Source organism: Eutrigla gurnardus (assembly GCF_963514095.1).
Source record: "Eutrigla gurnardus genome assembly, chromosome: 2".
Lineage (NCBI taxonomy): Eukaryota > Metazoa > Chordata > Actinopteri > Perciformes > Triglidae > Eutrigla > Eutrigla gurnardus.
In genome coordinates, this window is record NC_139916.1 from 30000930 (window position 1) to 30026289 (window position 25360).

At 43.1% G+C, this 25360-nt stretch overlaps 1 protein-coding gene across 6 annotated transcripts in view; it reads right to left on the reverse strand.

Moving 5' to 3' along the window:
- The window catches only part of nfasca (neurofascin homolog (chicken) a), a 155486-nt gene that overhangs the window by 35117 nt on the left and 95009 nt on the right, over positions 1-25360 (reverse strand). For 4 of the 6 annotated variants that reach the window (XM_084025408.1, XM_084025413.1, XM_084025409.1 and 1 more), the window contains 16 exons: positions 19916-20112; positions 19548-19670; positions 18818-18988; positions 18426-18473; positions 11594-11705; positions 10404-10588; positions 10187-10318; positions 8672-8815; positions 8083-8194; positions 7332-7498; positions 6768-6915; positions 6023-6147; positions 4130-4174; positions 3535-3636; positions 1972-2169; positions 580-650 (listed from right to left, as the gene is read on the reverse strand). In XM_084025408.1, coding sequence (XP_083881534.1) covers positions 580-650; positions 1972-2169; positions 3535-3636; positions 4130-4174; positions 6023-6147; positions 6768-6915; positions 7332-7498; positions 8083-8194; positions 8672-8815; positions 10187-10318; positions 10404-10588; positions 11594-11705; positions 18426-18473; positions 18818-18988; positions 19548-19670; positions 19916-20112 — 2080 coding nt within the window. The remainder of the gene's footprint in view (positions 1-579; positions 651-1971; positions 2170-3534; positions 3637-4129; positions 4175-6022; positions 6148-6767; positions 6916-7331; positions 7499-8082; positions 8195-8671; positions 8816-10186; positions 10319-10403; positions 10589-11593; positions 11706-18425; positions 18474-18817; positions 18989-19547; positions 19671-19915; positions 20113-25360) is intronic. The other 2 variants (XM_084025411.1, XM_084025410.1) reach the window with 2 other exon arrangements.

Consider the following 25360-nt stretch of genomic DNA (forward strand, 5'->3'; position numbering starts at 1 on the left):
ACAGGTACATCTGGTCTGGGATGATAAGATCCTGGAAGACTTTCACATCAGGCTGTAAAACATGTCAAATGAAAACCAACACTTTAAGATAACATGTTTTCATTTCAATGTGAAATGTCAAATGCTGTCCCATTTGTATTTACCATTTCAGACCGTCGCAGCCTCTCACACTCAACCATTTACCAGGGGACGTCAGTTAAGGGGCTTTAGGGGGGCTGGGATTGGGCTTGGTCTTCAGTCTTGCTCTTCTCCCTTTGTTTCCACCAATCAGTTTCCAGCCCGCCCTCATGTCTGTCCACCTGTGTCTGGTTGACTCATTAGTTGTACTGTATCATCCTGCTCACTCGGTGTTGTTCTTGGAACCAGGGTTTGCCAATGTAACTCACTATCTGCTCAATTTATCCCTCATTTCTGCATTACTTTTTTGTATTCTGAAACAAAGTCAAAGTAGCTGTTCTTCTCACTTAGAAAATATTAAAACTTCTGTCTTTTTTTTCTTTTTTTTATGTCACAGTTCCACTCATAATCATGACTGAATTCAACAGGAGCCTAACATGTTGACATGTCACTACAACTTGCCTCCCAGGAGATCTCCATATTGTCCTTCTTGGACCCCCAGCCTCGTAGACCTCTGGGGATGGCGTCTGGGGCTGGTTGGAACACAACAAAGATCCACTCAGATTGAACAACATCATGTCCACAGTTTAACATGTATTAGAAGGCAGACAAGCATTAGATGTATCGTTGCTTAGTGACTTAGAATACACAAATGGTTAATAGCTGTGAAGACAGCAAATATAATAAAATAAATGTAGTAATACATATACTTTACATATATATTATATTACCACCATTAACTTTTACAGTTAATAAACAATGATGACGTACATTAGTGTGTTCACAAAGTTTGATAATAGAAGAACAGCTGAGTGCAACAGCTTGTCAAACTGTCAGAACATTTACCAGCAGAGAGAATGAACCTAAACCTCCTGACGCTCCAGATGTGTGTCATTAGTGAGTGGGTAGAATACATTTACATAGTGTCCACTTGTATAAATGCGTGTTGTGTAATGTTAGACCAGTGAGACATTACAAGCATCAAGTCACCAGATGATCAACTCAGAACGTCAAGCACCAGCGGGCTATTGCACAAAAGCAGAATTCAGATATCCAGGATAAATGACTAAGCTGGGTTCAACATATCCCACACAAAGACCCAACCAGGATGAACAGCTGGGACTAAGTGAAGCCAAGTGCAACTAATCCTGGAGAGTGCACCCACACGGCTTCCTCAACTACACCCCTAGATCATCACCGATTCACTGATGCAGATCCCAAATTCACCATGACGACAGTGACCTTCTCACAAACTGAGCATGAGCGTTTGATGGAGGCGTATGAGGAGGTCAAGCTCCTCCTAAAAAGAAGAACTGGGGTTTAATGCACCAGACAATGTTCTACTGTTATTGTAGCGCTTTAATCTGGAGCTCAAATACTATATGAAACAATGTTGACAGCTACGGTGGCTGGGGAGGAACACACAAGGCGAACTCACACTTTACAACAGTCTCCCCAGTGGTTCATCAATACATTACAACCAGAATCAAAGAGAGGGATCCAGGGAGCTCACAGTCTGGTTATCGAACACTTCTGTTGACTTATTTCTAATGATGTTGGCTATAAGAGTCCGAAACAGCATACACACATCAGATTAGTATATGATTAAGTCATTGTATTTAGAGCTGCCTGAGTTAATATAGAAATATGTCTCCAGCTAGGAGACAACGTCAATTGAGTCCTACAGGCTGAACAGCTCCATTCAAGAGGACACTTCTATTACTTCTGGTCAAAAGTCAAACCTTTGCTGACCAAAACTAGGTAGGTTCATTGTGTTCATGCAAAGTAAACGACATAAACTACATGAAGCAAAATAAGATCACTGATTTTCCATGAGTGTGTGTTGCTCCTCACCAGCTCCGCTGGTCTTGTATCGTGGCGAGGGCTGGCTGGGCTGACTCTGGCCCACTGCGTTGATGGCGAGGACCCTGAACTGATAGTTGACGAAGGGAGCGAGCTGCAGGATGACAGAGTTGAGGTCTCCGGCGTAAGTAGACAGGTTCTGCCACCTGCCCGGCTCCCAGCGGTCCTCCTCAAACTGGACCAGGAATTCTGCAGAGACCAACGACGGGCATGAGACGAGGCAGAACGCTTCCTGTTGAATCAGTGGAGATCTAGGAGGGATCATGTGGTCCCTGAAGAGGTTCCGCAGGTTTTCTAGGATCTCCTTCAGTTGTGGCTTTGTGTATTCTTGTATTATGTCATTTAATCCCCTCATTTGGAGTTTATTGAGCCTGTGACATTATACTTTATAAACCTTCCTATCAATACAGATTATAATCATCATTGTATAAGCAAAAGACCCATGTTTCTCAGATGGGTTAGAATTGTAGCCTATCAGTATGTATTTCCTTTGTTCAGTCATGAGTATTTACTATTTCAGCATCCCTTTATTATCATTTTTTCCACATGGCGTGATTGCATAGACCCGATGCAACGGCACAAATGAGGGAAATTAACCAAATTTACTCATGTATTAGCATGAGCGAAAGTCTAACAGTGTTGAGTTCATCCTCCTGTCATCCTGACGTTGCTGAATCACAAATGGAGGAAACAAATCCTGTCCCCTGTGTCTGTGGTCCCCCAGAGGTCTAGATAGTAACTCACATTAGTCCAGAGACCAGACCAGACTATGTGGAGAAACCAGAGACTGTCTGTGGTCCCCCAGAGGTCTAGATAGTAGCTCACATTAGTCCAGAGACCAGACCAGACCATGTGGAGAAACCAGAGACTGTGTGTGGTCCCCCAGAGGTCTAGATAGTAGCTCACATTAGTCCAGAGACCAGACCAGACTATGTGGAGAAACCAGCGACTGTCTGTGGTCCCCCAGAGGTCTAGATAGTAGCTCACATTAGTCCAGAGACCAGACCAGACTATGTGGAGAAACCAGCGACTGTCTGTGGTGATGGAGCAGCTACAATGTTAGCGTAGCCTAGCACCCATCAACCAGACTCCATTCAGAAAACAAGCATTTTAAAAGTTGCAGACAGACCTAACAAAGCAATGACTTCAGACTACAAATCATCATCATTATGGAGTTATTTAAGCATCGTTTTTATTGATATTCAATCACCGCTAAATAGTTTATTTGGGGTTCATCCAGCTGTGGTAAACCAGCCGATGTGTGCCTTGCTAGATCCTGTTTGGTGAAATTCACTAAGCACCTCTGGATGATGTCATGAAAATGTGCTTCGACCACGGCATCCCACGTCACCTATCCATCTCTCCTTTACCAACACGATGTCCCGACAGGATGCACTTTACTGCCAAAGGAGTGTCAGGAAACTATGACATGGAAGCTGCTCTCATATAAACAAATCAGGCTTTTGAAGACAAACGTATAGAAATGATGCTTTGTAGTCCAATCCCTTCCAGAATGTCCAAGAAAAGATAAATGTGGTGTGTGTGTTTACTGACCCGTGATTGGACTCTGGTGGTCGTTTCCAGGGATCCAGGTGAGGCGAACGCTACGGGCTGCAAGGTCAGACAGATCCAGATCCATGGGAGGGTCTGGACGGTCTGCAGAGAAACAGGGATTAATCTTCCACGTGGGAAAAAAACCCCAGATACAAACACACACACACACACACACACACACACACACACACAACCATAGGCATGCTCCAACACTCGTCATTCATACTGCATAATGTCATCTCGCCGTAAGATCCATTATGACACCCAGTGGCAACTTCAAATCATCTCCCAGTTCACTGTCGAGTTTCAGGAAGTGGTAAATACACCATCAGTGAAATGAGGACAACTGAGAAAAAGTACTCCACTCATATCATCAGTAAACAAATTAGAGTGAGTGGAAATGTGGATTTTGGTGCATGCATTAAATGCATTCCAGTCAAACAAACATGGAGACAAAATCATCTTTGGCACAAATAATATCCAATAAAAGAGCAGAAAACCAAAAGTATAAGAAGACAAAATAAAGAGGAAATAAAGACGAGGACAGGAAAGAAAAGAAAGGAAAGAGAAAGAATTCCACCGAGCTGTGTGTTACCTGGAGGTAAGGCACTAGAGACTGAGGGGTTGAGGGAGGCTTCCTCTGTGGGGGCGGGGTCAAGGACCAGGAAGTGGGTATAAAGGTTAGAGTTTACAGGTTAGTCTACCAGCCAGTCAACAGCAAGGGAGCACAACGTTAACATGTCATTTAGTACACATTGTATTAATATGAGTCAGCTTCACTATCGCCAGTTTTTACGACAGCATACTTGGGTGATTGTAGGTTAAAAATATCATATATTATGGAGCCAGGGGAAGGGGGTAATATTCTGAGGAGAAAAAACCCATATCTGCTTGTTTAAGTGGTCAATGAATGAGAAAAACAAATAATATTCTCTATTCTCTGAAGTTAAAGTAGTGCATCTATGAGAATCCATAAATTAATAAAATTCTGTGTGTGTATGTATAAGTCATCATAAGGATTTTTTTTACAGCAACCTAAAATCCAAGAATAACGACATTTAGCAAAATATTCTTTAATATTTATAAAGTAAGCACTCGTACTTTTTGTTAATATATTCCAATGAATCTTATTTCCATATATGTATTTTTGAATATATCCTTGTAATCTATGCTTCTGCTGTTTGAATGCATTAACGATGATGCACACCAGCAGCTAAGTGATGGGGTTCCTTACTTTTTGTCATTACATTACCACCATAATTAGAAAATGAGCCCCTCCCCCAGCTCGTCTTTTTTTGTTGTTACCTACAATGACACTCGTACATCATCGTAGGTTTGAAACAATCATATAAGCATCACAAATACATTTGAGACTTTTGTACTGACGATTAGATTTATTTCCCAGTTTCTTCCAGGTCTCTGTGAGACCAGGAGGTCAATGAACAACTGGGGTTCCTCAAGGTGCCTCTCTGTGGGTTGACTCAACCAAAACCTCCTGCTCAGGAAATCTAATACTTCCTTAGAGATGAGGACGAGTTTCTTGGGGTTACAAACGTGCCTAAAAAGCTAACATGGGTTTACTGAGGGCCAGACAGCAGTGGCGTATTCCTGTCATCAAAGAACAAGTCTCAAATGTCAAAGCAATGGTCACACAGGATGTTCAAACCAAGTCTACCACATAGCTTCACCATAGCACTGTGTACACGACAGGAGCGTGTCCTTACGCTGCATGCAGACTGCTGAATCAGTGGGAGTGAGTAGAGTTAAAGCTACGCTAGGAGAGGATTTCAGTCAAATGCAGAAACAATAACCAGTGCATGATTTCCATTTGAAGAAACAGAGCTGAAACACAGCACAGTGTCAGGAATAACATTTATAGTAACTATCTAAAGATGATCTCAATGAGAAAAAACGATAAGCAATAACACGAAACAAAAGTCAAAGCATTTAGTCATTTACTAATATGTATATAGAGCGAGGTAACATGGTTGTATAACGAGTAGAACCAGTAGGGGTGTATGGGAAAATCCAGTCATACAGGAATCTAGATCCTTCTTCTGAGATTCTGAATCGATGATGACGGAGACGACAACATCCCTTTCATTGTTTGATAATGAGAAGTAAAGTTCGGTCAAGCAGAATGAGGAATAATTCAACAACCGGCGCAATCCAAGACGATCCGTGAGAAAGTCCACTAAGGCTGGTCACGTAGCATGGTAGCATTAGCTGCCTACCTGACCCATTGTTTCACAGCGTTAACCACATGGAATTGTGCTTTTCTGTGAGGTTGTTATGAAACATATTTATGAAATCTATTTTTGTTTTAGAAATGTGAAAGTACGCCATGGTTTGCAGAAACGCATGATGCCTTAAACAAGATACGGAGACACATTAAGTATTTATTATTATTATTTCTACATACATCTGCTTTCATGGACTCAATCTAACTATGCCGTGTGCCCCAGCAGTGTTGTGTGTGTGGGTGTACCTAACACCGTGAGGCGGGCTGAGGCCGAGTCCTGGTCTATCTCAGATGTAACGGTGCAGGTGTAGGTTCCCTCGTCGCCCTCGTTCACGTTGGGGATGGTCAGCGACTCCTCGTCTTTCTTCAGCCTGGGACACGAACAGAGACTTATTTCTGATACATCAATGTGCTGACATCTGTCAGAAATCATTCACTCATTCAATGAAAAACATTGAAATAAAAAGTGTGTGAATGATGCAACAGTGGGATATCTCACTATCTGACATGTTTTGGCTGGACTTCCTCTCTAAGAGGAGTAGCTGTTGTGTGCCATATCAGCCATCTCCTCCAATATGACGTTTCCCATACAACTAAACTAATGTTTTGAAACATATTTCTCGATAACGCTTGCAGTTTTCAACACGTGTCAGTTGACACTAAACAAAGCACAAATGCAACAAAATTATTTGGTTATGTTTTAGCAACAACTTCTTTAATGTGACTGAAATGTTTCCTATCAGTGTGTAGTTGGTGTACTTGGTTTGTGTTGCTGTGTTCTAAAAGAGTTTGCAGGATTAGTTTGCGTTTGCAGAGATCTCTAATGTCTTCCTGGTTACCAAGGTTTTGTATAACAAATAACACATATTTTCTGTTGTTTAAATGACAGCGTTGCTTGGATTATGCTCTTTTCCCTGATAAAACACAGACATGGTACAGATGCAGGATCGGAGCCCCACAGATGGTCTAGGGTCAGTGTGTGTGCTGATACCTCCAGCCCAGGGAGAGAGGCTTGTCGTCCTTGGTCCAGGCCACAGTGATGGGCAGACTGGAATCAGACTTCACCTTACACTCAAAGCGAGCTGTGGAGCCCCTGATGGCCGACTGGTGTACTGGCGGTCCGAGTATACGAGTCGGCTCTGAGGTGGAGAGTGGAACGTGTTCAGTTAGATGCATCCAGGGAAGTCAGTGAAAGGTGTGTGTGATGACTGACATTGTTAAGGCCATATGCGAATGTGTTTTACCACCACAACCCTCTACTATTTCTGTTATCTTCTAAAACTGGAAACTGGAATTCGTTTTTAGGAGTAGGATTTACTTCCATGTCTGTCCATCCTCATTTTATCCTAGTAGAAATTTGTGTAATATTGTCATCATTAGTATATGACCGGAACAAACCGGAACAGACTGGAACGGACGGACGGAAGACCCACAAACTTAGAGTCAGACCCCTTCCGCTGTTCCCCATGAAATGTACCATGCAGAATAGTTCACCCGTTTTCAATGTTTTCAGTTCAGTTCTACCCTGAATGTGAGTGGGGATGTAATATCTAACCTTTGACCTCCAGGCGGACCTGGATCTCGGCCGTGCCCAGGATGCTGGTGGCCACACAGGTGTAGGTGCCCTCATCTTGGACTCGGGCCCGTTTGATCTCCAGGCTGCCGTTGATGTAAAGGCGGTACTGACCTCCATCCAGCCCGCTGCCCTGTCCGTTCTTAAACCTGCACACACAGGAAACAAGGGAAACAGCATTAAGTGGGAGTGTAGTTGCTCAAAGACACAGAGGATGGTGCCGTGCATTGAATGTTGACAAATTCATTCATTTTCAGGTTCATACTTGTACTTGCATTTCTACTAGAAGATGTTAGCACCGGTCTCTTTAACCTCTTAGAACCAGATTTTTACTTTGCAGTTTGAAAAAATGTATTGTGTTTTATTTATTTTCTGTACACCCTTGTTCCAACACGTCATTGCAGCTTATGATGCAACATGTCCTGTGTGGGATCTTGTTTTAAATGTAAAATAGTTTTTTGTGGGTTTGCACATGCTGCAACTGAAAAAGCCCAGTCTGCTATGATTGGTGTATAGCTGTGACATCACAACCTTACAGAAGTCCTGACAGCTCATTTACAAGCACAGTTAATGAAAACGGGCTACTTGGTGGATATAACATTTTGATAGTATTGATAGCATTTTCACAGTATTTATATATTTTTTATTTTTTTATTCATAACGGAAGAAGACATGTAAATCTCTTTCTACATTAGAAGACCTTTACATAAACAAAAAAACATGACATGCTTACCAGCGTAACACCGGCAGAGGGGAACCGAAGAAGGGACAGTCCAGGAAGGTGCGGTTGTTCTCGATGACTTTAATCAGCTGGGTTTTAGGTCCCAGCATCCTCGGAGGCATGTCTACGAAGAGAGGGCGACACCTTTAACACTTACTGGCACAACTCCTTCACAGGGATGCTGAATGTCGCACAGTATTTAACATTCGTAAAGTGACGCGATAACAGATCTGGTGCAAGCCACGACAGTGAAACAGTTAGCTACAGTTAGCATGATACCGGGGACCTGCAAACGGCTTATTCATGTAGTTTGTAATCAATTACAGACTATAAATGTTTGTTTTTCATCCAGAGTAATTAATAGTAAAAAATAATTGTTACTATTCATTTAATCTGCTGACGTCCGTGACGAGGATGTGTTTAGCCTAGCTTAACACAAACAAAATGTGTAAAATGTGTGTGGATAAGGTGCCGCTTTTGAAGGAACAGTGAAGGAAAAGATGCACAAGGCAACCACGGTGATGCTGGTGGTGATGTATTATGTTGATCTATATTGTATTGATACTTCCGGGTTACCAGACTAGTGGAGAGCATGTCTCACCCAGGACGCTGACGAACGCGTTGGCCAGCAGATAGCCGTGCTCGTTGGAGGCGTTGCACTGGTAGACGGAGCTGCTTTGCATCTGCACCGAGCGAAAGATGATGGTGTCGCCAAGCACCTGTCTGCTGGGGTTGTGGGGGGGGCCTGGGGTCGAGGGAGGAAAACAGCGACACAATTCATTTCATACAGATAGTGACGACATCGTTGAACTGGTTTGACGGTGGGTGAGTGGTTTTATAATCTACCACAGATTCATATCATAACATCATAACAGGAACTGATTGGCTTTTTATTATACTGCAATCCAGCCAGTTTAGACACTGGTCCTCAACATGTATCCAAAAGAATCTCCTACTTTTGCTGTGAGGCCTGTCAGGGCACACTCACACTACACCAACTGTACCGTGCCCAGGCACAATTGAGCCTTAAGTCCGGATTGTTTGGCCAGTGTGATGCTCCGTTCTGTACTTGTACTTGTACTTGTACTTGTACTCTGTAAGGGTATACGCTTACTCGGCCCAGCGCGTTCATGACTGCTCACGCTCACGTGCACTGATGTAGGCCGAGTGTTTACTAGAAATATGTGCAGACGGACTTGTCAGTAAAGTTTCAGTCATGTTCTCTATGTTGTTCTCTCTTGTTGATGACTTTGAGACAGTGCTTCTTGAAAACAACATCAAGCCATGTGTGTGTCGTATTACGACGTGATGACGTATGTATAACAGGCAATCAGGCGTGAGTGCGCCCTTAGTGTGTAAGATTTACTCTTTACAAACTCTTTTGACTGTACAATATTTGCTTTTTTTAGTCTGAAGGAAAAGATAGTAAATGATATGATGATGATAATATGGTTGTTGTAAGGTTGCGCAGTGTGCTCTGGCTGGCTGGTAGTGGGCGGGGCTAATCTATTAACCCAATGGCTCAGGTACGATAAGGCTGCTGGGTAGCAGCGAGCAGCAGGGATTATGGCGCGCCCAACCATTAGAGTGAGTGACTGGTTATCTTGAGTTCGGAGAACTGAATGCCTGCTACCTCCAACTCCAGCTTTTCATTTTGAACAAACCACCAGGAACAACAAGCTTGAACAAGAACCATCTACTGAACACCATCATTCACCATCAACAGTACATTATACAACATTATCAAAAAGTTGGTTCTTTCACAGTGTGAGGAACACATGTATCCTGAGCTATGGAATATAAGAGAAGATATAAAACGAGAGCTTGGATAATACAGTTGTAATGTACAGAGTGTAATGAGCCCCCTTCTATAATATTGGTAGCTATTAGTCGCCTAGCAAACCTAGAGAGTGTTAGCAGACCAGGTATGAACGTGATGTTTAACTTATACTACAAGAATAAATAAAAAAAGGTGGAGAAATGCATCCATCAGGTTTCTGTTATTTTGTAGTGTTCTAATAATATAAGTGAAGAAAGAGTGAAAGAAAAATGAATCAATGGATAAATACATAAATGATAGATTGAATGAATGACTAATGAAGGAAAGAATACGTACTGTCAATAGGCTGTCCATCCTTCAGCCATAGGATGTTAGGTTTAGGGTTGCCGTTGGCGCGGCACACCAGGCGTCCGTTCTCATCGGGGGCGAGCACCAGGTTAGTAGGTTTGTCCAGCCAATAAGGAGCCGCTGTGGAAAAGAGGACGTCCGCTGATCATGACGGATTCAAACACATGGTCACGTATATCTGTATAAACACATGTAACCTCCTGACCTTTGACCTGAACGTAGATGGAGTGACGTATGCTCCCTAAGTGATTGTTGGCCATGCACACATATTCTCCAGCATCCTCCTCTGACACGTTGATTATCTTCAGGGTCTTGTTGTAGTTGTCAAACTTCACCTTCCGCCCCGGCAGGTCCCCGCCCTTCTTAAACCACTTGATGGTGGGCGTCGGCCTGTAGGGGAAAGACGAAGAAGGGAAACAAATTCTCACTCTCATATTACATTTGATTTGGCAAAACGTCACCTTCAAGAAGCTAAAGGAGCCAATTTGCTGTGTCTTTAAACAGCACCAGCAAATCAATGGGCTTTTCAAAGGATAATGTTGATGGATGGATGGATGGATGGATGGATGGATGGATGGATGGATGGATGGATGTGTGTGATTTAAATAGGAAAAAGTTCCCTTTTAAGTGTCAAGTGCACACTAATGCCTGTATCATTATATTAATATTAACAGGTGTGTTGCCTAAGTTTCTTCAAACTTCACAATAGTGATAAAAGGTTAGTCTAGGGTCGGCACTATAGAATATCAGATGAATAGCTATGGACTGACAAATCCCAGTTCAAACCTCTTCAATCCCAACACTGAGTAGACTGCAGAGTCCAGTTGCACCGTTGTGGTTCAATAGTGACAGGGAAACCAAGTCAACAACCAAATTCAAACTGTTTCCTCTCCTTTCATACGACACTGCAGGGACATCGACTATGTGAAAGTCTGAATCATACTGTTTGTTTCAAATGGAAATAATACTTTGGCGTCTAAATGAAAATAAATAGTCATTATTTGAAGGAAACACATCAACATAACATTGTAAACATGAGTTAATGGTCTCAATCTCTGTTTCAAGTCTTCTTCAATCCAGCATGATGTTCATTTAGTCCATTATGGTCCATTTAGAGTCCACCAGACCAGAAAGCAGGGGATGCTTTAGGGGCGGGGCTACCTGCTGATTGACAGGTCGCTACCATGGCAATGTTCAGCCTGGGTGTTGTCTATGTTTTCATCTTACAACTTTCATGTCATTTCTGTTTGCAAAAAAATAAGATAACAAGCGCCAAATACTAAGAGTCTAGTTTTTGCAGTACGCTTGCAATACTTACAATATCACAGCGTACAATATATTAAGATAAATGTTATCAGTGCGTGTGTGTGTGTGTGTGTGTGTGTGGGAGCTCACAGTCCAGCAGCGATACACTCCAGCAGCAGCTGCTCGTCTCGCAGCACCATCTTGGAGCTCTCCGTCCCGGAGGGTGAGAGGAAGGTCGGCGTGGTCTCGACTACTTTACGGCCTGCAGGCGAAGAACAGGGTTGTGTTTATACACACAAAAATACACTACGCTATATCTTTGTACCATGACTGGCTTCCTACAAGGACATCCTGTTCGTAGGCGCTGCCACATAACGTTAACACTATTATTCTGATCATTTCCTTGTGGCTGTGTTCCGTCTCCACCAGGCTTTGGCCCTTCCTGCAGTCTGTTATGAGGGCAAATCGGCCTGTAAACGGGTTTAACACCCTCTGGCTCTTCTCACAGCAAGACATTAAGAGATAGAGAAAGAAGAACGGAGTCACTGATCTTGCTCTGCGTTTTACGAGGGAACAGAGATGGCAAAGATTGACATTAAAAGCTTAAATTAATCAATTACAACGTTCTCTGCTGTAATGAGATTACTTTAACATTGAGGACATTATTCAACCTGAAGTCAAAGCTTCCTGTAGGGCTTGGCTAGGGCAAAGAGCAGCATTGTAATTGGTTGCCAAAACGAGAGCCCTAAGAACAGAGCCTCTGTGAGGCCTTTTATCATCCACACACAGTACAATGACCCGGATCTATTTGACTCCTATTCCTGAATGCAAATATGTGTGAATGAGTGCTTTTATACAATAATAAAGGGGATGTTTAGCACTAGTGTAGCTTCAGTTGGTTGGAGCACATTTTTTTTTACACAAACTGTGACTAAAACATTTCAGCATAAATTAATGAAGTCAGTTGAGCAAACAGTCTCGGATGTGAGCAAACTAGCAAGTACTGTCATTGTGTTCATACTACAACAGCCAAACATATGCTGCCCCCTTACAGGCATGCCATTGAGTGTAAACCCAACTTTTCTTACTTTCACATCAACTACACTGATGACCAAACTAGGTCGGTAAAACATGATATTACTTATCTTGAGTGTTTTTTTTTATTTGGGCTTAGCATGAGTGAAAAACCTTTTTCAAACAGAAATAGTATTGTTCATGTTTTAAGGAATTCCCTGCTATCTTGTTAATGCCGATGTTGTGAAGACGTGAGTATAGTAATCAGAGCTCTCAAGTCTCACGCATTGGGCTTGGAACTCTTAACTAAGTTAAAAACTTGAGAGCCCTGAGTAAGTGTTTTTAGCTGTTAGTGTTAGCGGTAGCTAGCATAACTAATATAAGCAACATAGGTAACAAAGATATGTTTGTTACTTTTTGTTCCAGAAACACATTGTTTTTCTTTGAACAAACAGATGTTTGTTTCTGGCTGCGCCCGGCTTCCTGAAGCTGCTGGTAATTTTTCCGGTTGCTAGCATTAGCTAATGATAATGTTAGCAACATGGCTACCGCTAGCTTCCGATCTTGCATCAGGCCTACGGATTTTTATTCCATCCAAATTCGGCTTTACGTTCTAGCATCAACCTTTGACTATGTTAAAATCTGTCTATAACTTTTTGAGAAATTGTTATAAACAACAAAAATACCTGATAACAAACAGTCTGACTGGTACTTTAGGCAGTTTTAGGCATGAGGCATGAGATTGTTTAGGGTTAGGGTAATTGGGTTATTATTGGGGTAAGCCAATCAGAGGCAGAGTGATTCAGGTCATTCTGCAAAAGATATTAGCTATGTTGAACAATGGACGTTTTTTTGGAGGATAAATGGTAGTTTGGTCCAATGGGTAACTATTTGGGTTTCAGATAACAGTCGTTGATACAATGGTATTGCACCAACTGAGGTACTGATCTGGAGAAACACAAGCCCCCTTTACACTGCCAATTTGTTTCACACCATCATCACTGTAAAAGACGGAAAGGGGTGACAGAATGCTACACCTCTGAGAAGGCAGAAGAGGTTGTCACAGAGCTGCTAAAGAGGTGAAACGATGGACGGGGGCATTATGAAGAAGTGTTACCAAGCCGACGCCAGACCACCACAGCATTTAACAAGCTGAGAACGTTTATCGGAAGAAGATAGAAAGCCGGTTGTTGCTCGTAGGAGGCCGCTATTGTGATGCACAGCAACTATGTTTGCTGTTGAAGAGTCGCGTAAATATGCGAAACGAGCAAAAGTTTACCTTTCATTTTGATGCGGTCGAGCTAATCGGATTTCCGATGCTCGTTTAACTAACATTTAACGGCTGGTGCCGCTACATCACAGCCTCTATGGTTCCGCAAAGATACTGTTGCTGCATTACACTGCAAAGCAATGTTCTTTATAAACGGTGCGATCGCGGCATATCTTTGACTCTCCTTTATGCGATTACAGCAGAATCTTCTGTGTAAAAAGGCCTACTGACATGCTCCCACAGGCTACTGACTAAGTACAGTCTCCGGGGTCAGTGCTACGATGAAGGCGAAGTATAACACTTGTGTTCCCGTTTGCAGCCCAGGAGAAGTGCATCGTGAAGCCATGAAAATAATCTGGTGAAATGGTGACATTAGACTGTACTATCAACTGTCATTTTACTTCACAATGCCATTTTATTCTTTTACTTTTTAAATACGAGTTCAAATGCTTCCAGCTCTCACTCTAAGACTGTTAGCCCAGCGAATATCAGTGTTTGCATACAAACTGATACAATTAAATTCAGGACTTGAACTTTAACTAAAATGTCAGCTCAGACACTTCAGGATTAAACAAATTAACTCTCTACAACGGCTTCAAGTGCTTAAACTTCCACATGTTAACAGTTAATACTGCATCTGCAGATGCAATTTCCAGAAAACACACATAAAATTGTATTATTACGTATTGTAGTTGTAGTTTGTTGGTGTAAATAATTCAAAGTGAATTTTGTGTAGTTATTTTTGTGGAATAATTCTTTAAAGCCTTAATTACACTTAATCAAGAGGTCAAACTGAAAGTGAATACACCTGAAATGTCCCTATTAATCCTGTGTTGCACCAGAAAAAAAGTGCACACACATCTCTGTAAATACGGCGAGTCAAAGTTGATGTAAAAGTGGATCTGTCAACTGTGATGAAATGGACAATGTAACAATATAACATACCACATCATCTCCAGAGTATCTTACGTATGATGATGTATTTGCATTGGAACAGGATGGACATAACATTGGGACACATTTGATTTGATGGTTGAAGCTCACCACCTTCTCCTGCTCTGTGCTGTTTTAAAATGCATGCTTTTGACATGATCTTATTACACATTCATTTGTTTGAGTTCTAGATGTCCAGTCTGATCAAATCCAAACACAAACGCAGTAAAACCTCCAGTCTGCAGAGAGCTGCAGCTTGCTGAGAAGTGTGGGGATTAAATGAGTGTTAGCCTCCTTTTGTGATGCAGATCTGTGTGGGATTAAAGCATCTGTTAGCAGTTAGCTTGTGCAGTGGCCGGCGAAGGAGGATCTATTATTGTTACTGACGCTGGGAGGAGGAGAAGAGTAACAAGAGGAGGAAAGGTTGGTGGTAACAAATTGATGATGAATCATGATGTGATTAACAATCGCTACAGTGGGAGCTAGAAGTGAGAATCCTGGAAATGTGGCTAACAGCCTGCTGGTGATGATTCCCAGGATGCACTGCACTTCAAACCCACCCACCGAACAAGCTATCATTTTTTGCTTCTGTGTGCGTCTATAAGAGAGTCGTAATAAAATAGCGTGTGAGTGTTCAAACAGCTGTTCCTCCCACGCTCACACAGAAGTGTGTCTGAGAGCAGAAGTCGGAGGCAGCAAACCCTATTTCCATACAGAAATGACTGTTAATGCCCACAGCGTGAATCCAGACTGAATATTCATCATGTGACCTAATCCTCCTCGGCGTCGTCAGTCCCACTGGGCCTCAGAGCCGCCAGCCTGGTCCGTCACTGGGAGCATCTTCTCCCTGAGGGACGTGTGCCATCTATCCCAGTTCAGCCAGTGGCACATATGCTGCCACTTTGCCTGATGTGCTCCCTCCAGCTATGGGCTCATTTAATAGTTAGGGCATAATGAATATACTGTATGTGCAATACAAGCTCATTTGTGTAATTACTGGATGTGTATTCATTACATGTGATCATTTACCAATGATTGAAAGGTGAAATGAACAGATTATGGACTATGACATGAATACTTATTTCTACTGTGTGAGTGCATATCAGGGTCAGAGAGTCACATCTGGTCCAGTCGCTCATTCTCCTCGTCGACGTCTGGTGTCATTTCATTTGATTGTACGCTTAATGAACAGCTGAGGAACGCTTCACTGATTGGATAGGAGATATTCATCCTGCTGCAACATTTTGCATCCCCTAGCCATATTAGGAGTTTCAGGGGAGAGTTGGTGAGCCAAGATGGTCCAAACGATTTCACATATTATAGTTGATGTGATGGAAACGATAAATGGAAGAAATGTTTCATCTAAGAGGATCTTTTGTGGTGAAGAACATACCATACTCCATGTAGATACAGAGTCAACCAAAATGATATGTGTCATAAAAAACAGTGTGAACAACATCTTGTGATTACCTCACTAGTTTTTCAGATTTAAATCTGAAAAAACATTGACAGCTTTGATCAAGCTATGCTTAAAGGATGAAATGACTCAACACCTCTTCACGGTACTGAAACTTGTCTTGTGACACTGACACCTGGTCCTGGTGTGGTTCCAGGTTTAAAAGCTTTCATTCTTCCTCTGCTTACATGGCTGTCGTTTTGACATTTTCACACATCCACACATGCTTGCATTACTGATTCCTATTTCCTACATCTCTTTGGTTGATTTGGTCAAATTTATGTGTATGTTTTACTTTTAACTCATCTCGTCTCTCTCTAGTTTTACTGTTAAAAAACAAAACATTAATCACATACGGAAACATAATCACTCCCTGATTACTTTTCTGACACATATAACATTTAATTATTCTAATCACATGGAGAAGTTCATTGTAGATGGATGGGTCAAACAAGCAGGACTTTATTCTGTGTGAAACCAACAGATTTATTTTGTGACCATAAATTAAATAACTTAGCAAAAATGGTTTTGTTTTTTGTTTTGCTTGTATCCAATTATTGACGTTAATCCCATGTTTAAAACTGCTGTAATAAAAGACAAAGATGTAACGTGAGGAAAGTGAAGGGACAGTGACAGAGGGTGACAGAGAGAGAGGGAGCTGCGAGCAGCAGACAGCTATTTTGTGGTTAAAAACAAGTAACGGTAGCTAAATAGTGCTCAGCTGTTTTGATGACGTGGTTTTGGGGAGGGGGGGTCTGCTTTGTGATGATGTCTTTTGTTTGCTCTGATCAAACTTCTATATTGTTATGATTTAACATACATGAGATGTTACTGACAGTAATACTGCCTGCAGTAGTCATGTTTTTCACAGTAACCCTGTTATATACACTATATTGCCAAAAGTATTGGCTCACCTGCCTTGACTCCCATATGAACTTAAGTGACATCCCATTCTTAATCCATAGGGTTTAATATGACGTCGGTCCACCTTTTGCAGCTATAACAGCTTCAACTCTTCTGGAAGGCTTTCCACAAGGTTTAGGAATGTGTTTATGGGACTTTTTGACCATTCTTCCAGAAGTGTATTTGTGAGGTCACACACTGATGTTGGACGGGAAGGCCTAACTCTCAGTCTCCACTCTGATTCATCCCAAAGGTGTTCTGTCGGGTTGAGGTCAGGACTCTGTGCAGGCTAGTCAAGTTCATCCACACCAAACTCTCTCATCCATGTCTTTATGGACCTTGCTTTGTGCACTGGTGCACAGTCATGTTGGAACAGGAAGGGTCATCCCCAAACTGGTCCTCAAAGTTGGGAGCATGGAATTGTCCAACATCTCTTGGTATGCTGAAGCATTCAGAGTTCCTTTCACTGGAACTAAGGGGCCAAGCCCAGCTCCTGAAAAACAACCCCACACCATAATCCCCCTCCACCAAACTTTACACGTGGCACAATGCAGCCAGACAAGTACTGTTGTCCTGGCAACCGACAAACCCAGACTCGTCCATCAGATTGCCAGATGGAGAAGCGTGATTGGTCCCTCCAGAGAACGTCTCCACTGCTCTAGAGTCCAGTGGCAGCGTGCTTTACACCACTGCATCCGACGCTTTGCTTTGCACTTGCTGATGTATGGCTTGGATGCAGCTGATCGTCATGGAAACCCATTCCATGAAGCTCTCTACACTGTTCTTGAGCTAATCTGAAGGCCAGATGAAGTTTAGAGATCTATAGCGGTCTTGTAGGACTTGTTGCACAGGTGGCATCGTATCACAGTACCACGCTGAAATTCACTGAGCTCCTGAGAGCGACCCATTCTTTCACAGATGTTTGTAGAAACAGTCTGCATGCCGAGGTGCTGCTTTTATACACCTGTGGCCATGGAAGTGATTGAACACCTGATTTATATTATTTGGATGGGTGAGTGAATACTTCTGGCAATATAGTGTATATATGTCTGTGAATGTGACTTGGGAAGTTGTGGTTCACACCAGGAAGTAGGGCTCCCAGAAAGTCACTGTGGAATTAAAAACCATTTTTTTCTCTCTTTAAAGGGTCCAATGTAAAAACATTAACTATTGACAGAAAGAGTATCAGTCCAAGCTTCAAAGAAACACAACAATCAAAGCTCCCTCTTCCACATGAAGCCACAGAGGAAATGCTACACGTGTGGAGAGAAGTTAGGAGTTAAATGTGTCTCTAACGTCAGTCTAAGGTCAGCCTCGCTGAGCTAGTAGGTTAGTGTGCTAGCCATGTTACTGTGGGACACAGAGAAGGACAGGAAGTAAAACTGTCCAGACAGGAAGTAACTCACCACCATAGGGGTCAGTGGAATTGTAAGATGTGTCATTATACGGCTCCGCTGAAAACACACACACACACAAACACAGCGGCTCATCAGTCCACACACCAACAAACATGCTCACTTTAATCATCGAGCAAATCTGAGGAAAAAGATTGACATTACAACAGAATAATCAAACATTTATCGTCTTTATTCAGCAGCAACCTGAAAAAATGTTGTGTCATATCATGACATCACCTCTAGATGGAGATATGTCATACTTCTTTTGGGTGGGACTGGAGTGTGATGTTCCTGTTGAATTAATCATCATATTCACCTGCAGTCAGTATCACCGTGTGTGTGTGTGCATATGTGCATGTGTGTTTGTGTGTGTGTGTGTGTGTGTGTGTGTGTGTACTCACTTGTCTGGACTTTGAGTGTGAAAGGGTTCTTCTGCTGGATGGTGTGTGTGAAAAGGAAGCGAGCATTGCAGCTGTAGTCATGGAGAGCATCTCTGGCCAAGACGTTGGAGAAGTACAGGTCTCCGTTGAGTCCCATGGACACTCTCTTATCCTGAGGGATGGGAGTCATCGCTGCAGCACACAGGAAGTGAACAGAGGGCATGAAACCACATCATCCAGTATGGTCTAAAAGCTGTGAGCCAAAGACCATTTTAATATTAATACATCAACTTGAAGGATCTACATCTTGGACGAGTAAAGTAACAACACTTCAGGAATATATTACATATACAGAATATTACTGTTGGAGGAACCTTTAATTTGGGATTCATGAGTCGTGCTACGCTTCCCGCTAGCGCTAACGGCAAACGAGAGTGCTAAACGTGGCAACGTGAGTGATGTCTATGTGTGATATCTGAGTATGGATCCTTTCAGAGGAACTGAGTTCACATATGTGCAAAAATCAACTTTTAGAACTTGTGGTGATACTACGACTAAACTACATCAAACTGAATAACAAAATACTGTACTGACAAACATCACATGTTTCTGAAATAAGGTCCAATTGGGGACACAGGAAGGGGCGGGACTTAGCCTCTCTATATGCTACAGCAGCACCACTACATGTTTAGAAAGAGAACATTACTCTATACTGGACTTGTGTGCATGTTTGTGTAGAATTGTTGCTCACCGCTGTTCATCCAGAAGGTGAACGGAGGGGGCAGGCCTGGTGGGGGGTTGCACAGTAGAACCAGTGGGGCGCCTTCAGTCACCACCACCGGCTCCAGCACCTCTTTAGGCCACAGAGGAGCCTCTGATGGGCGAGGATGGAGGGGTGGCAGTAGATGGGGGAGGGAGGTGGAAGGCGTAGCAGGGTAGAGAGAAAGAGATGGGAAAATGATATATGACATAAATGGCAGTCAAATGAGGCGAAGTCTTCAATAAACCTGTTTTCTCCTTAAGATACCATAAAGCTTTCTTTGTAGCCTATAATAATATCATAATGTATGCAATATGTCCAAATATTGTTCGAGTATTGTGTGTGTGTTGTATTCTTACTGGAAACCCGGAGCAGGATTTTGTTGGACACAGCCACCCCTAAGTTGTTGGTGGCAAAACACTGGTACTCCCCCTCATAGTCCTCGGGGCGTCCTCCGCTCCGGAAACCGATCTCCAGAGTTCCCGAGCGTTTTCGCATCGTCACCCTGGGATCTTTCCCGAAGGTGAAATACTTCCCGTTCCTCCGCCATGAGAATCTGAGACACAAGACAACCAATCAAAGTGTGTGTGTGTGTGTTAATGGTCTTATACATGAAAAAGCACACGTCTTTAAGAGGAGGGAATTAAGTTGTCTATGCATGACGTGGTCTATCACCATCTTAACGTGGACTCTTAATTGTCCCAACAACCAGAAAATGAGAAAGTCTTTTGCTTGTCATGTGGTTGCCATCTTATGTTACTCAACTGCTGCCAGCCAAAGAAAATCCACCACAACACACGCGCTCCATGTGCCGGTACTGTAGCTTAATCCTGCTACATGAGCTGTTCCAGAGGGTTCTCTGATTAGTGGAGAACACCGAATATGTTCTTACATAACGGCCGCTATTTTTAGTGACGAGCAGGGATTTACAAACGATGCTTCCTGTCACTTTTAGGCGAGTTCCAGTTGAGCTGGGCCTGTTTGAGGTGCAGAACAGCACTGAGCCTGAACAATGGGCCACTATGTAAGTGTGTGTGTGTGTGTGTCTGTGTGTGTGTGTGTGTGTGTGTGTGTGTGTGTGTGTGTGTGTGTGTGTGTGTGTGTGTGTGTGTGTGTGTGTGTGTGTGTGTGTGTGTGACTGACTGTGAGTGAATAAGTGAGCGATCGCTTACGCTGAATCTTTCATGAGCATGAATAGTCAACTGAGTGCATTATTGGAGCACAAAGCAGGTTCTGGAAAGGGGAGAGCCAGTGTGTGTGTGTGTGTGTGTGTGTGTGTGTGTGTGTGTGTGTGTGTGTGTAAATGTGTGTGTTTGTGTAAATGTGTGTGTATGTGTCCATCTTACGTAAAGTCTGTCTCCAAATAAACAATGTGCCACTGTCCTGAGCTGGACGCACCCTCAGTGTAACCTCTGGAGACCCAGCATGTGTGTGTGTGTGTGTGTGTGTGTGTGTGTGTGTGTGTGTGTGTGTGTGTGTGTGTGTGTGTGTGTGTGTGTGTGTGTGTGTGTGTGTGTGTGGCTGACAGAGACGTAAGACTAATCCACCTGCTGACTTCTGCTCTTTAGTGATAATCAACGACCTCTTCCTCCAACTGCCGTTGGGAAAACAATTCCCATGAACATCCCACATAGGTGTGGAGGAAGAAATCTATATAATAAGTTAAACATTTTGGTTACAATTGCTTCTACAGTCCACTAGATGGGGCTGAGTTTTTTGTTGTTGCCATTTTTGTTTTATTTTTTCATGGGTAAAGTCAGAGAGATTGACAGGAAGTTGGTCAGTGTTGGTATTCAATAAATATAGTTGAACAAATTTGCAGTTTTAAAACGGTAATAGATTAGAATATATTTGTATAAGATCACAAAAAAAACATCTCATGACTTAATTATCGTGACCAGGGGCGGATCTAGGATTATGGGAGATCCGAGGCTTAGCCCAGAGGGATGAAAGATGTATGCGCAAAGTTCTGGCATATATTCTGCATATACTAACTGTTATTACAACTGATGGTAATGAAAACCATCTAGCAAAAACTATAACTTTAAATCTATTTTGTTTAAGATTTTTTCTGGCATAGATGCCTTTTATTAGCAGTGGACAGATAGGAAACACAGCAGAGAGAGGGGGTGTGACATGCAGCAAAAAACCTCCAGCCTGGATTCAAACCAGGGTCAGCTGTGTACACACGTATTCATGGCATGCACTCTAACCACTCGGCCACCTACGTGCTTGAAAGTACTTTGTCTGTCAATAACTTCTCACACACCGAGTGTTAATCTTAACATTCACAGACCTAAAACATCTGTTCTGACATCGGTCGTTAATTGTTGGTCGTTGCACCGCCGCCGAGAAAAACTTTCTTCTGTCCATCATGTAGCTATGTCCATCTGACATGTCGATTTCAACCCGCGGGCGGAATCAACACAGGAAAGAAAGAGAGGACACACTTCTTCTCGGCAGGGCAGGCTATGAACGCAGGTTACTTTCCCGCTGCTGCTGCCTCTCTGTTGGACTCCAGCACTGCAGGAAGGCTACACTTAAAGAGACTGACATAAACCGTGTTGAGCTTTTTTCCCCCTACTGTAAACATTCGGGGCTTTGGCAAAAACATCCGGGGCTTGAGCCCAAGTAGCCATCCCATAACCTCGCCCCTGATCGTGACATTTGTCTCAACTGTATAAGTACTTCACTGTCAGTACAGACACGTGGTTTTCTACAACTAACTAGAGAGGAAGTATAAAGAGATCTGGAGAGATCAACAGTGTTGTATGTGCATGTATTGTGACACCAACTGTCCCAGGGTAATTCATATATTTGAGTTCATGGTGAGTTATGTTTCCACAGTTAATCATTGATGTATTTACATGTCTGCATGTTTGCATGTACAAAGCAGCAACAGTGGATATTTCAGCCATGGATGATGAAACATTGTGGGTGTCTACATGGAGGTAAGCCCCGCCTCCTCTCCTGCACGTCCAGCCCAGGCGACGTCAATAAACCCAACTGATCCAGTGGTCAAACTTGCCCGAGTTCAGAATGTGAAAATTCACTTTGCGTTTAATGTGAACGCCCCTTTAGTATGTAAGTATTTTGTGATTGTTTTCCTAATCACTTTTCCTTGACCTCGATGGAAAACCTCACAAAGCCGCAAGCTGTGAAGGAGGACTCATGAGGATTTAGGAAGACGATGTGACGGCTGATGAGTGACGCGGGTCTGGCATGGTGTACAATGACTACAACAAGTTGTTGGTCCGTGTTGGTCTGTGCAGGTTCATCGCCGCGTTGAAGGAGAGTCTCAAAAGCTCCTCCTTCCTGCTGCTGTCATACTTTCAAATCTACAGGAAACCAACACGCTTCATTTACTCTGTAATATCAATTCAACTCTTCAATATCCATATTTCCTGCAGTGTGGAAGCAGCAGAAAGGGCAGCAAAAAGCACAGCAGACAGGACAGACGAGCAGTTGTCAGGCAGGCAGACAGGTGTCACACTCACTTATAGGGTTGCTAGAGGGCAGCGCAAGAGCTTTGGGGGGAAACGACATTCAACTGAAGGGAGAGGGGTCACTGAAGTAGACAGAAGTGTGTCATTGTGTGTGTGTGTGTGGGGGGGGGGGGGGGGGGGGGCAGACAGACAGACAGACGGGGGGGGGGGGGGGGGGCAGTGGCATTGTCACTCTGCATAAGTCTCAGTGGCAGACAGAGACCAGCGTGGATGGAGAGGACAAGGAGACACCAAGGACAGACCAGGGCGACAAAAGGCACCAGAGGACAAGACAGAGACAGTGAGAGAGGACGATGATTGGACGGACAGTGGGACGGAGGAGAATGTGTCGTACTCAGCATCACATTGTGCTGCATTTTCCTGATTCCTCTCCGGCTGCGTCTGATTGGTGCACGCTGCCTGCAGCCGGCCGCTGTGTACAGTTCACACGTCATTCTCACAGTTTAGTGACACAGTAAAGAGTAACTGCACACTAATGCTGGCATTCATATTGACATTTTTTACCAAATGTATACAAATATTTCTTAGTGGAATATGGCTGAAAACAACACCATTTTTATATCCGCTCTAATCTTCAAGGCCAATTCTGAGATAGAGTCCATAGGAGTAGTCTACAAGTAGGGCCGGTGTGGGGTTTTGTTTTAGCCCTGATCCAACTCAGGTCTTGATTGAAGACCATGGTGAGTTAATAAGTTGAATCAGGTGTCTGAGTGCTGGGCTACAACAAAAGTCTGCATCCACACCGGCCCTTCTTGGATAAGATTGGACACCCCTGGTCTACATCATGCAATTAGCTATTGCTAATATTAGCTTGCTAATTCCACCATGTTTGCGTGCTAACGAACAGAGGCTAGGGTTTATTTGGGTTGCTACTGCCGCGACGTCAAAGAAGTGGCCGTGGTTTCATCCCTCAGCCCCTTGCTCACCTTTTTGCATTTTTCAAAATCATGCAGTGAGCGGCTCAGACTGTATAAGAATTGGAAGTAGTTGTGGTGACGTCACCCATTGGTTTGTGGACTTTGGTTTTGAAGCCTCAAGTTGGGCATTTTGACCATCACCATCGTGAATTTTTCCAATCAGTGAACAGAAATGACTATATTTGGACTCTGGAGGAGTGACGGGTGGATCTGATGAGAGAGGAGTCGCCCCCTGATGGCCAGTAGAGAGAATGCAAGTTCAAGGCACTTCAGGCTTCACTTTCCAGATGCCTCCACTGGTGAAGTTACACTTCCTCTGACTAGCTATTCTGTTGACTCCTAATTCAATGTCCATGAAAGGTGTGACCAAACAATTTTACACATATGGACTGTTTACTCATCATGAAGAAATATGGGGAAAGATATTGTTTTAAAGTCCCAGTCAGCAAGTCCTGCGGATGGAGGGCACTCTGTCAGATTTTGAATGTTTACAACTCTCACGCTCCTCCCCCATGACCACCGAGCTCCTTCCCCTCGACTTCGTGCCCTTTGAAATCCCTTAGATCACACCACCTTTGAAACGCGGTCCGATGTTGACTCTGGTTTTATCACGGCCACCGTCGCAATCTTTCTTTTTTTCCTTCTTTTCCACCGGTGTTTTCTTTTCCTTGGTTGTTTTGGACCTCCTCGTTTCTGTTTTTAACGAGGAATTGGAAGCTTGTTGCTACTTCCCTCCTGTGATAGTGGTACGACCCGAGGGGGGAGGGGCTCTGTGTGTGCACGAACACAGCCCTGCGTGCTGATTGGACAGGATTTTTTGCAGAACAAAATACAGGCTCTACGTGCACGTAGAGGCACTCTTTTTTTCTAAAACCGGATGATTTATGTTGTTCCATCGGAGCATAGTGTCGGCTTCAGTGAATATGATCAAGAAAATGTTGCAGACTGGGACTTCAAGTATTAGCATGAATATCTGTAAGCACCACAAATGGTCTGCTCAATTACATTAGGGTGGAGGCACTTCCGCGGGGAAGGCAAAAAAAACAAAATGTGCATTTTTATGTTTATGTTTACAAATATTACTAGTCTGCTCTTTAAGCTTTGCTTTCATGGTTTCAACTTTTATCGTCGTTTTATTTTTATTTTGCTTTTATAGTCATGGTTTTATGTTGTTTTACTGAGTTCTTAGTTTTTATGACTTTGTTATATTTGATTGTCCAGTTCTTTGGTCTTTTGTTTTTTAAATGAGCTTTGTAAATACATTTGGATTGGTCATTACAATTAAAATATAGATAAAACCTGCAACGGGATCTGTCTTAACACTCCAGGTTATGAGCACAGGACAGACGTGTGTGTGTGTGTGTGTGTGTGTGTGAGAGTG